Consider the following 13,646-nt stretch of genomic DNA (forward strand, 5'->3'; position numbering starts at 1 on the left):
ATGGACTGTATCCTGCTGCGGCCCCACCCACACCTGCCTCTCCCAAGAGGACAAAACGCTGGCCTAGCGCATGCCTCGTAACCGTCTTGGGGCTCCGGATAGCAGCATGGCGGGGTGGGGTGGGTGACAGGAGTGGGCCATCCGGATGGATACGTTCCTCCGCGGGAAGTGCGCTAGGATCCCGGCACTGGTGGCGGAGGCTGAGCGTGTGGCCTGGCTCCAGGACTTGGGGGAGCTCTATCCCGACTGAACGCCAGAGCTGCGCCAATGCCGGGCCATCCTGGACGCCACCATCTGAGATGAGGAGCATCTCCTCCAGAGCAAGGAGGACTACAAGGGACCAGACCAGAGTAAGCCGGGGGGCCCGCGTCCTCAGGCCAGGGAGCTCGGGACACTCCACCTTCCTCTGCACTGGCGCCTTTGCCATTGCCACTGTGCTGGTGCCCACGGCCACCGCACCACCCTCCCTCTCCGCACTGCCCCCCATGGGTTCCCTCTACAGGGGACTGGGACAAACAGTGGTGCGAGGCTGTTGACTGGGTCCGCAGCATTGTGACCAAGGGGCACGTGGTGCAGTGGGGTGACTGCAGGGGAGTGACGCACTTTGGGGTGGGATGGCTGGTCGCCACCTCGTTGGGAACGGGACCATCTCTTGCTCCGTGTGGCCACCCACCCCACATGGCCGGCCGCGGACCAGGACCGTTCTGTCCCACGTCAGATGACTGGGGGGGGCTGGCATGCTGTTGGGGGCGCCAGGGTTCCAGTCAGCCAGGCCCCGGCGGGGGCCTGAGGGCCTTATTTCAAGCCTTCCACAGTGCCTCCCTGTCCCCCAAAGGACAACAGCAGCGGCGTGGAGCTTGGCCTCATGATCTGGTCGCCGCAGCCAGAGCCAGATGAGTGGGAGAGGCAGCTGCTTCTGGGCACACCCTCGAAATGGCACCGGACGACCCAGAGGGTGAGTGAGGGGTCCGGCAAAGCAGAGCCCAGGCCGTCAACAGACCCCTGGCCGTCGACAGACCCCTGGTCACCTGTCCTTCCGGACTGGCCCTCTTCTACCATGCCTCCCCGTTACTCCACACTGCCCTACCCCCCCACACACGCCTCCCCATCCAAACTCTCCCTGATTAGTAGGACAATATAATAAAGACTGGTTTCTGTGCAACAAGTGTCTGTGTTTATTGCCTGGAGTGGAGGCGGGGCCTGGGCCACTGTGTCCGCATGTTGGTGGCTGGCTCTGCCTAACACTCTGCCAAGACGCCACTCGGTGAATGAGTCCTGCTGCCGGGAATGACTGCTGCCCAGTTCAGGGCTCCCTGGGTTCCTCGTGGCAGGGTCCCTGATCATTCCATGCCAACGCAGGTGCCACAGACTTGCCGCTGCATTGAGTGAACAGGGGAGCGGCTCCCCAGACCACGCCCGCCCCTCTCCTTCCCGACTGCGAGCGCCGCCCAAAGCACGGGCCAGGGCGGTCTGCCTGCATGGGCATGGTCCACCTATTGCTCTGGAGGCTGCCCCAGATCACAAGCTGCCCACTGGCTGTGCCTTTCCTGGCCCCTCCCCAAGCAGTTTGCTGGGAACGGCACCCTTTGGCTGCAGCTGGCAGCACCCGTGCCTCCACCCCGCCCACAACACTTTCTGGGTCTTCCGCTTTGCATCTCTGCACTGCCACCTATGCACTTTTCTAGAACGGGATCCAGCCCAGCGGCACTGCCACAGCTCCGCCTGTGCTGCCACGCCGGTGTTACGGCCGGCCATAGGATTGCGCTGCTAAACATTTTTTAAATGTAAATCAAATTAAATATGCTTAACCAGATTATTTATGGCAGTGGAAAAAATGTGATTCACATCTTTTCAGAAAACCCATACCACTGGTGAGAACAACATATACTCCTTGGAAGAAAGGTGGGAAAAGAAAGATGTTTCCTCTGATAAGGAAAAAAAAATTCTGCAAACCTACCTGTTTCCTGGCTGTAAATCCTACTAGTTTGCATTTGGTAGGATTGTTTTAAAAGCTAGATGGCACTTGTTTCAGACACTGAAGACTTGAATGTTCCATTTTAGGTCTTATTTTCCCCTCCTCCTAATTCTGGGAATTATACTTATGTCAGATGAACAACATGCTGCCCTAACTGCAATGAGGAATTCTAACTATTGCTTTCAAAGGCACCAACCTTTTCAAACACACTGGATGGTGTCATCAAACAAAACCTGATGTTCTGAATGATGGTGTCGGTATGCCTCCAGCGTCTTCTATCATGCCGCAACCAAGCCTGAACAGCCTCGTAGAGTTCTATCTCTGGGAACCTGCTCAGATGATCATTATCCAAGTACGTCATAAGCTTTTCAAAGCTCAGATAGGACAAGAAGTCAGGTCTAGCCATGAGTGGTACAAAATTCTCTAACAAAAAGGAGTCCAGTTTTTCTCTGACTCCCTCGATGTTTACACCAAAGTCATCTAACAGCCTCATAATTTCTGCACAATTTTCCAAGCAGATTTTTGCTAAAAGGAAGGAACAGCAGAACTTCACCACCTCAATAAGCTGGACGTACATGGCCGCCTGCAGGATCTCATGAACAGTGGTCATGCTCAGTTCAATGGTTCCATAGTACATAAATTGGAGCACGTGGCTGAAACCTGTGGCAGTTAGACCTTTCAAGTGGATTTTGTCCTGATCCCGCTCTCTCATATCAGCTGTGAACATAATTCGGAAGTAATCACTTTGGGTGGCAAGCAAGGCTTTATGAGCCTGAAACTGATGATCCTCAATAACAAGAGTGACGTCAAGAAGTAATCCCTCCTCATACAGTGTTCTGAACCCAGCAGAGACGCTGGTGTCATGGATGGAGGAACTAAATCCTTCCACGTCCCCTGCCATGAATTACCTGAAAAAAAGTGAAAACAAAAAACATCATAATTTCTAAGAATTCACAATGTATAAATATATCATTTTTTTAAAAAAAATAATCATACTTTGACACAAGTGCTAAGTGGCATTTGGCAAAATATTAAAAATTTTCCTCTAGGACTGGGAGAGGTGGTCATTGTATGTTACTTAAAATGATTTCTAAAATGAACAATTTCAAGCTCCATGGTTAGCCAAGAACCACTGTAATGAGTTGAGCTTGGACTGGGGAGGGGTGAGACCAGGAGCAGAGGATCAACCACACAAAAATCTTGCCTCATAAGTGGAGTGGTGAATAGTTTTGTTTCCTTAATGGATGAAAATTAGAGGGAGATTGAGTAAAACACTCACAAGTGGTCTCACCCAAAAGCTCACATGAGACAACTGACAACCAACTACACTGGAATACAGTGGCAAATCATGGAACGGGAGCCGAGAACAAAGACTCAACATTGCTTACCCTCCTTACAAGTATTTTATAACACTAAGTGAGAACTAATCCAATTTTGCAAGATAAGCAGAAAAGAAACTCAGTAGCAATGAAGCATCCAACCTCCAACCTCCCTTCCCTGGTGGCTTACATTTTATAGGGACAATTATTTTGGCCATATGATCTACATTTATGAAGGGAGATGTTCAGGGCTGCCCACATCTACCCCGGATACAACTACAATGACCCCGCCACCAGCACCCACAGGACATTGAGCTGGGAGCAGCCAGCCCGAACTCAGCCTTCTTGCACCCTGCAACAGTGCCCCTTAGTGGCAGGGATGGCGTGGAGCCCATGGCAGGAGAGCAGGAGGGAGGCGATGGAGTTGGGCAGCCAGCTGGAAGCCCAGCTGAGAGGCCTAGCGGCATGGAAGCAGCCAGCCCCTATGCCATAGACGCCTCTGTGGCAGCCTGGGAGACAGCTGGGCAGCTCAGAAGGGCTGGGCTAGGCGAGACCAGAGCAGGCCCGACCAGTACACCAAGGGGGCCCACTAGGAGAGGAAGCAGGGCTAGCCTATCCCCAATGCCAGCTGGTCATAGGGCCCTGGCAGGCAAAGGGGGCAGAGCACTCCCCTGAAGGACCGGACCTGAACCTGTCACAGGAAGTGTACACACAGGCGGGTGGGTAGGAGCTCAGGGAGGCTGACTGGCTGCCTCATGGAGGGGAGGGCTGGAAGGGTGCAATAAAGGGGAGCCGGGATAACATGACTGGAGTGAGAGAGTGCACGACCCAGCGGGCAGGAGGAGGGACCAGGTGGTGCAACCCCCTCCCCTGCCCTATCTGAGGCTTAGGGAGACCTCCCCCCCCCAGCACCCGGGAAGACAGCTGAAGATGGCAGTGGCACAGTGGGCGGGGCAGCGGCTCACAAGAGATAAAAACCTAATTCAGAGCTTCTTTATAAATATTAAAGTATTTCACATTTTAGATTAAGCAGATCTATTGCATTTTAAAATATAAGATATTCGTTTATATAAAGCCATGTGGCACAAAGAGCCCAGTGGTGCAAACTGGTAAGCTGCAGTACTGCAGCCCAAGCTCTGCTCACGACCTGAGTTCGATCCTGGTGGAAACTGGGTTCAGGTAGCCAGGTCAAGGTTGACTCAGCCTTCCATCCTTCCGAGGTAGGTAAAATGAGTACCAAGTTTCCTGGGGGTAAAGTGTAGATGACTGGGGTAGGCAATGACAAACCACCCCATAACAAAAAGTCTGCCAAAAAAACATCATCGTGACGCGATGTCCGCTCATGGGTCAGTATTGACTCAGTGCTCGCACAGGGGATTACTTTTACCTTTTTATATAAAGCCGTATATTTTTATCTTAAGGATCCTGAAAGTATTAATGGACAACTGTACAACTACTGGATATAAGTAGAAAACTGCCATGATCTATATTTATGAATTACTGAAGGAAAGAACAAAATCACAAGCTTATTAACCTTGACCTTGACCTGTGAATACTAGATTTATTAATACCTACAGGAAGGACTAGCAGTTACTGATTTATTAAGAAATAAATCGACTAATTTATTTCTTTTTATAAGAGTTCTAGCTTAGTAGACAAAAGGTAACCTCTGAAATATCTGGACTTCAGTGAGGCTTTTGACCTAATCCCAAGTAGCAATACTATAAAAGAGGTTTAATAACTACAGATGAGAAGGACCTGTTATTTAAAAAAGGTATACATAACCATTTTGCAAAGGTCAATATAATGTACAGCATTTCCAACATTTTTATTAATGAAGAAGGAAAATGGAGGACAGTAAAATCAGAAAAATGGCAGACTATACAAAAATTAGCACTGTGAATACACAGAGTATAAAAAACAAACAGGACTGGGCCAGAGAGCAGCAAAATTAAACCTAACAATGAGAAATCTTGAAAGTGTAAAAGTGCAACAGCTTGCCTAAATGAGGTAGGCAGTAGTAATGCATCCAAGACTTAAGAGGCTAAAGTAGATCACAAATTGAATACGAATCATAAATATGATTCTGTGATGAAAAAGACTGGTGACGACTGAGGTTGTATAACCAGAACATTACTTTCAAGAGGACCATTCTACACAGAGATAGAAAAACATTTTCAGTTCTAGGATCTACAGCTACAGTTATACTTAGACGTGATTCCAACAAAATAGTAGTACCTAGAATAGTAATATTTTATGAAACAATACATGTTAACATACCATGGGTTATATTCAGTACTCAATACTAAGACTTTTGCCCAACAGCTGTAAGAGCTTTGGTTTCGCTCCAGACACAGACCCATCAGGACACAACGTTATAACAGCCTTCTATTATGTCAGTTATCAGTTAACTTTTCATCTTGTTTGCATCCTACAGAATGGAATGAATTTGTAAAGAAGCATAGGGCTGGTTCCTTGTAGGAAAAGAACCAGGAAGTTACGTAAAACTATTTAAGCTGCTGATAAACTATGGAAGATTAAGTTAATAAAGGAAATAGTAAAAACAAAACCATTGATTTATCTGCAAGGCTGAATGCTCCAATAATTTAAACAGCTTTTCAACTAACTACTTTGCAATTCTCTATGCACAAACAAAAAAAATCTAGACGTTAAAAGTTTTAGCTAAGTCTCTCCTCAACATGTTTGTTTTCTCCAAGTTGAATCCAAAGTACTATAAGAAGAGTTCCACTCACAAATGTATCTTTCCTAAGAACCAGAAGATGGCAGTCTTCTACAGCCCCGCCCCTAATCATTTGAACAGCACCTTCTAGAAGTCAAGACCTTTAGGAAAATCATGGGGCTGCGGGGGGGGGGGGGTGCAGTTCAATAGAAAAGTAATGGAAGTTATGGCTCACTCAATAGCACTAGAATCCAAGACTATGTGTTTAATTATCATGAGGATGCTTTTGATTATATGAACTACCTAGCCTTTCCTAAGCTACTTTGAGTCCCCAGATGAGAGAAAAGTAAGATATAAATGGCCAAAGAAATAATAAAGGCACTCTGAAGATTTTTTACTACCCTCACTAAAGTCTGATAGTGTGTGCAGTTTTGAACGCCATAGGTATTGCCACTCACTCCCAAAGTATCTTTGTCCCTAACTTACCAGATTTTATCAATATATCTAATTCTCCTGGGGGCCAAATCTGTGGATATTTAAATCCAGAGACTGGAGCCATGAACAGACAAAACAGCTCTTCCTACAAACCTAAGAAAAGTTTCATGTTTGCAGAAAAATCTGAAATCTAAAAACAAATTCATTGAGTGGTTAACTTTCACATACGCATAATATAAGCAGCACCCATGCCTTTAAGAAAGGAAATCCCAGTAGCCATTCTGGAGGTTGCTAGACAACCAGAACATTATTGCTAGTCTACACGCCTTGTTTTCTCTCAGTAAAAGGCATGGGAAGAGACACGATCTTCCCAGCCCTGTTTTGTCCTTTGAAGGAGGGTTCACTAGGACAAAGCCCAGCAGTAAGCACCAGGCAATTTGATACCAGGCAACTTGCAATAATCCACCCAAGCGGGCTGCTTGCTACTGTTCAACAGCAGCCACTCCATGAATGCCAGTGTGGTGAAGTGGTTAGTTTCAGACTAGAACCTGGGAGACCCAAGGTGAAATCACCACTCTGCAATGGAAGCTTGCTGGGTGACTTTGGGTCAGTTACACGTTACCTCAAATGGATGGTTTTGAGATTAAAATGAGAAAGAGAAGAATTATGAAATCTGTTTTTGTTCCTCATCAGGGACAAAGGTGGGTTATGAAATAAATAAATAAATAATAAATATAGCTGAAGATGGGGGAGCAGATAAAAAGTAGCTTAGTAAGTAGGAGAAAAGGAGAGAAGCAAGGAAAGGCGAGGTTACAAGAAGGAAAAGAGGAAATAGTGTGTGGGAGAGAATACAGGGAGAAATGAGGTGCCTCCCCAAGTCTTTGTAGGTTCTCCAGTCATGCAACTGAACTTGGCCAAGGGGTTGGCACTATGCAACTCAAACAAAAGAGAAGGAAACCTCTTAGAATTCACCAGCAAGTAGAGAGCCCAAGCTCAAGGAGGTACAAAGAGGAGTAGAAATTACACACCTTCCATCTACAAATAGTCATTAGTTTTATAGGTGAGGTACCTGACATATCAAGTTTACTATCAATAATATACAAAGTCCCAGTCACAAAATGCATTCAAAATGTCATTGTATATGGTCACGTCTCGTTTTCTTATTTTCCTAGGTTGCCCTCCATGGAGCATATACAGTCAAAACCCTTATAGGTTAATGAAAGCCGCTTCTTCCCCTACAGGTGGGAAGAACTCAGGTGGTAATTCCAGGTAATTGGCTATGAGCTTCGCCGGCCCCGTGTCTTTCAGCTCGTTTCGAGGATTATCTTCTTCCGGCCAATACTTCTACAAATAACCACAGTAATTTTACTCCAAGGCATTCCTTATACAAATGTACTGAAATAAAAATTTAAACTTACAATTATTCACAATAAACCGTATCCAAACTTCCGTCTCCAGTTTTGTCAATATCAGTGGGGTGAGGCACTTCCTGTTGTTACAACATATATCCTGTCATACTCATTAGTCCATTTATCACTCATTAAAGGGAACCACCCCTCTATCATTTTTTATATACCAAACCAATTCATAAAATATCACAATGCCCATACTCCCCCATACATAAATATCCAATTATATAATAAACTACATCTTTCATCTTTAAAAATTCTGGTTACATAAATATCCTTTATAGAAAAATACATACATCAAAAATACAGTTCATAAATACTATTTAGGAAAATATATACATCAAGATGAAATTTGTTACACAAAAAAGGAAGTCAAATAGACCGACCGACACATTATAAAAAGGCTGAAAAATCAATTTCATTATTAAGACCATTTGGAGTAAGTGTATTTAATCTAAAAATCCATCGAGCCTCAGATTGTAACAGAGCCTGATTTGTATTGCCTGTATGTTTGATCACTTCCAGTACTGAGAATTTTAGTTCTCTCTCATTTTTGTGGTTATTTGTAGAAGTATTGGCCGGAAGAAGATAATCCTCGAAACGAGCTGAAAGACACGGGGCCGGCGAAGCTCATAGCCAATTACCTGGAATTACCCCCTGAGTTCTTCCCACCTGTAGGGGAAGAAGCGGCTTTCATTAACCTATAAGGGTTTTGACTGTATATGCTACATGGAGAGCAACCTTGGAAAATAAGAAAACGAGACGTGACCATATACAATGACATTTTGAATGCATTTTGTGACTGGGACTTTGTATATTATTGATAGTAAACTTGATATGTTGGGTACCTCACCTATAAAACTAACTGACTATTCGTAGATGGAAGGTGTGTAATTTCTACTCCTCTTTGTACCTCCTTGAGCTTGGGCTCTCTACTGTGCAACTCAAGCCATAGTTTTCCTGGGTAGAGTCTGCCACGAGAAGGAAGGGAAGCTGAAGACACAAGAGGTGATCAGATAACGGTAGGTTGGCTGGGGGGGGGGAGTGGAAAGGAGAGAAGGAAGTAGGAAAAGGGGAGAGGAGGCTTTCAGGGATGGTAAAATTGTGGGGAAGAGGAAATGAAATGACCCTCACAAGTCTTTTTCAGGTCCCCACTTCTTGATATACCTTATTTTCAACATGGCCCTATCTGTTCACATAGATCCAGAAATTGGAGTCATAAACAGACAAGACAAATCTTTCTACAAATTAGAGACTATCCCCAGGCTTTCATAAAACACTGAATATTTAAGAAAAATCTGGGGGACTAACCTCCCTCACCCCCAATAACAAAAGCAGCAGCTGTATCTTTAAGGAATGAATGCCCTCAGATTTTAATAGCCACTAGGGGTGTGTGCTTCAGATTTCTTATCCAGGTATTTAACCTGAATCGGGTCCGATTTGGAAAGATTTGGGATTCCTGAATCAACCCCAGCATTGCTGAGCCAATTTGGGAATCCCGAAACAGCTTCCCCAAAGCGATTCGTATCTTGCAAGCAGCAAGAAAAGTGTTGCTTTCAAATGCCCGCTGCTTTTTCATTCAATGGGGGGGAGGGGTCCCTGCTCCCCCTCCCATCGGCTGAAAAGAGCAGCGGGCGTTTGAAAGCAGCAACATTTTTTCTTGCAAATGGCAAGAAAAGTGCTGCTTTGAGCTTCAGTGTGATCTGTAAAGATTCCTGAATCTTTATGGAGCATACCGAAGAGTTTAAACACCCAAATCCCGAAGCAGCTTGCCACTTCGGGATTCAGGTTACCCCGAATTGTAAACTCGAAGCGGGAAACCTGCATCTTTTTTGGGTGCACACCCCTAATGGTCACTGTGAAGGTTACTATGCAACCACAACAGAATTGCTAGCCTTCAAAGTTTGTTTTTTGTCAGCCTCCCAGACAACCCCAACTCTCTTCCTTCCCACCCTAAAGGGAAGACTCATTGGGCTAGACCCAACAACAACCACTGGTGAAATTGCTGCCATGCAACTTGTGTCACTCACCCAGGTGTGGTGGTGGCTACCAGATGACTTGATGCCACACAACTTGCCTGGGCCCACTTTCTATTATCATATCTTATCTTTTCTTTTTAAATAAAATCTCTACGCAAAAAAAAACCCTTCCCTGGGCCCTGTGACAGCCTCCACACAATTTGTGCAACTTGGCTGCATTTGGCAGTGGCCACCATAAAACTCAACCTTAGTGACTTGCTACTGTGCCACTTTTGCAACTAGGCCAGACTTCCCAGGGAAATGCTGCCGGCAGGAAAGAAAAAGGGACAGCTCAGAGCCAGTGTACTGAAGTCGTTATAGTGTTAGATTAGGATCTGGGAGACTCAGATCAAAATCCCTGCTCTGCCATGGAAACTTGCAGGCTGACTTTGGGTCAGTCACTTTCAGCATAATCTACCTCACAGGATTGTTATGAAGATAAAATGAAGAGAATGATGTAAGCTGCTTTGGGTCTCCACTGAGGGAAGGGGTAAGCTATGAATGAAGGAAGTACTTAAAAAATAAAGCTGAAAACAGGTGGAGGCAGATAAAAGAAAGGCTGATTGGTGAGTTGGCAGGAGAGAAGGAAGCAGGAAAATGATAGAGGATATGGGGGCTGCCAGAAAGATAGAAGAAAGTGTGTGTATCTAATTGTAAACTACTTGGAACACAGAGCATAGAAAGTACAACCACCCTTTCATATTATATCAAGTTCAGCTAATGAGTGGTATATTTACCTTCTTGACAACATCAGTACTACCTGTGCATGCCTAAATCAGTCACCTGCATTGTTAACAGAATATGAAATCACAGTTTTAAGCTAGTTTCAAAAAACTACTCAACAGCAAAGTTGAAGGTAATGTTAAGAACATAGTTGGGGTAAGGATAAGAAGAATGTATGAGACAAGGAAATAGAACAAACTCATTCCTGATTTCTTATCCATAGTTAAAGGTCACAGTAACTCTGTAACATGTAATTATAATTAAGCCATGAGGGGATATATGAACCTGGGTTTCCCTTGTTCTTATGCAACATCTAACCACCTATCATACTGGCTCAGTTAAAATCATTCTAAACATCTAATTTTCTCAGGCCAACATTTTACATCCAGCTGTAATTAGTGGACTCAGGATTCTACTTCAAAAGTAGATCATACAAAACTACCCACACTGGTCTAAAGAATCACTTTCATGCATTTCAACTGCAGACACAATACCATTCCAGTGTAACCATCTCCTAAGATGTAACGGACAGAATTTTTAATTCTCTAGTAAAAGAAAAAGATTGAGGGCATTTATCGCAAAATACCTCAATCTTATATCAAAGAAATAAAAACAAAATCTAATATTGTACATTTAAAAATTAATTTATTATAAACTATTGCCCAAAGTTGTTTCTTATTATTTTAAACATTAATTTCCTGGAATTTTGTTCTATTTTACTAGATGTGTTTCTCAGAAAAGTAGCAAAGATCTGTCAACACCTTCAGAGAAAACTGAGTGTGTGTGCTTTTACATTTAAAAATAGTACACAAATACATGAAGCATGTTAAATCCTTTGGTCTTAATAATCTTTTACAATACTATGAGCTGGAGCCAAAGGTTTCTCCTACAAAGTAGAAGGGCATTTCTGCCCACACAGATCAACTGTTTTTGCCAATTCTCCCCTCCCACTGCAGGGCCTCACATTGCACCTCTGTTCCTGGGAGCCCCTGAACTTCCAAGAAGCAATATTTTGGGTAGAACAGTCGGCGGCAACTGGAAGGAGAGCACAAGAAAGATTTGTTCCTTCAGTGGAGCTCAGTTTACAGTCCTTTGCATCTAACATCATAGTTAAACATATACTGCTGTTAGATATAAAGAAATAAAATCCTTGGCAATGAGCAAAGAGAAAACTATGTGAAGAGTAAGCGTACATTGTCATAGTTACTAGCACACACACAACTTGTATTCCACAAAGACAGACATATTTCTGGCTGCTATATGTGCCGCCTTCCAGAGATACAATTCCAACTGCCCAATATTCTGTGCCATGCATGCTTTGATTACTTTGCATGCTGGAACACTGGCTGTTATGACAAAGACTTCATTCCTGAACATGTTTTTTTTTTTGTTTAGGGGTGGGGGGAGAGGTACAGAATGTCTTTTTAGAATTTTCTAGTACTACAGGGTGTGCTGGTATGACATATGAACCAAATATCAGTATCCCATGTATTGGGGAAGTATTTTAATAATTTTGATATTCTTGTGAACGAAATCACTAAGACTCTGGACTTCTTTGTATATAGTGCACATTAGCCATGATCTAGAACATCTTGTATATATCGAGCTCCCATTGCATATTATGGCAGATAAAGAAAGCAGGGATTCTTCTCCCATCCATTGTTGTTTCTCCCATGAAACAACTCTACTTGTGTATATGGAACTGCCTCACTGCACTTTGCCCACAGCCTAATACACAGTTATGCAGGTGAAAATCCCACAAGTTTTTAAAAGCATACGATATTATGCATACTGTATAAATTAAAACAAGTTACAGATTTTGTCCTTTGAGTTTGTTTACCCCCATCTGATAATCTTACTTCTGTAAATGTCAATTACACAGTGATGACCTTTAAAAGTAGTTTGTGCTCTCAGACATGCATGTTTAATTCATAGTTCTTCATTTCTTGTGGAATAAAACCATATCCAATTGTTCAGTTAGGAATAAGATCCACTGAACTGTGAAACCTACCTGAGATTAACATGCACAAGAGTGAGCTGTGTGTATAATGCAATGACTGAAAGGTGAGACCATGAATCTTGTACAATAATGTTCTCACTGTTGCTCTGGAACTGGATTAATTGCAGGGCAAAGGAGAAGGGGGGCTAAGCATACAGAAGATGCTTAAAAAATTTTAAACAAGGTTTGCACCTTGAAGCACACAGTATTATGCTTTGAGGCATACAGTATCTTAAAGGATTTCTGACCATGTTCACTATGAGTGAACATTAGCTATTAACTGTGAAGGAGCACTACCTGCAGACACACAGCAAAGATAAATCCACAGGGTTTATCAAATGTGCACAAGTTTTGAGTGTGGAAGAAAGCTTCTAACAAAACAAGATTTTTCTTTAAAAAAAGGCAACAGTGTAAAAGAGCATGAGTAAGTACAAGGTAGCATTTAATTTTTATTTGGAAATAATTATAAGCTGTAAAATATATGGACTGGTGTCCTCATTGCACACTATTAAATTCAACAGTATAATACTACCAAAAGTCAGAACATTTTTAGTATTTCTGAGAGGCTGAAAGAATGTATCTTCAGAACACTATCATTGTGAAAAGTATGATTCTCAAGACTAACAAATTTTAAGCGTCTTTAAAATAATTTAAAACTGTTTTAAATGCACTTGATTATCATTGTAAGCCACACATACAGTAACATTTACTCAACTATACATCAGCTGTTATAGTCTGAACTAGTCTCAAAGGTCACATTAAAGTCACCCTAACAGTTAGATGAAGATCTTATTATTTACAATTTACTTTGTCTTTTAGCAAGCAATACCATTTTGCTTTTATAGAACTTTAATACAGTAATAAATATCCCATCCTTGCACATAGGCTTGCAAATGATAAGTAAGAAGAACTAAATTTGGAGAAGCCGCATGAAATTCAAGTCAAATGTAGTACAAGCCATGCATATCAAACCAGAGAACAGAACCAGCTAAAATATGGACAACCAATTTCTGAAATCACTCCTCAAATAGTTACATGTATTCCAAATCAAGTACCATTTAATATGAAGTGCCAATTGGCATTTGATT

The 13,646-nt window shown here is 43.2% G+C and overlaps 1 protein-coding gene across 4 annotated transcripts in view; it reads right to left on the bottom strand.

The window, feature by feature from the left end:
• KLHL15 (kelch like family member 15) overlaps positions 1-13,646 on the bottom strand; it is a 44,052-nt gene that overhangs the window by 27,189 nt on the left and 3,217 nt on the right. For all 4 annotated transcript variants that reach the window (XM_054974950.1, XM_054974948.1, XM_054974949.1 and 1 more), the window contains exon 2: positions 2,172-2,883. In XM_054974950.1, coding sequence (XP_054830925.1) covers positions 2,172-2,876 — 705 coding nt within the window. In that variant the 5' untranslated portion in view covers positions 2,877-2,883. The remainder of the gene's footprint in view (positions 1-2,171; positions 2,884-13,646) is intronic.

This window comes from Eublepharis macularius, chromosome 3 (assembly GCF_028583425.1).
Source record: "Eublepharis macularius isolate TG4126 chromosome 3, MPM_Emac_v1.0, whole genome shotgun sequence".
In the NCBI taxonomy this organism is placed as follows: domain Eukaryota; kingdom Metazoa; phylum Chordata; class Lepidosauria; order Squamata; family Eublepharidae; genus Eublepharis; species Eublepharis macularius.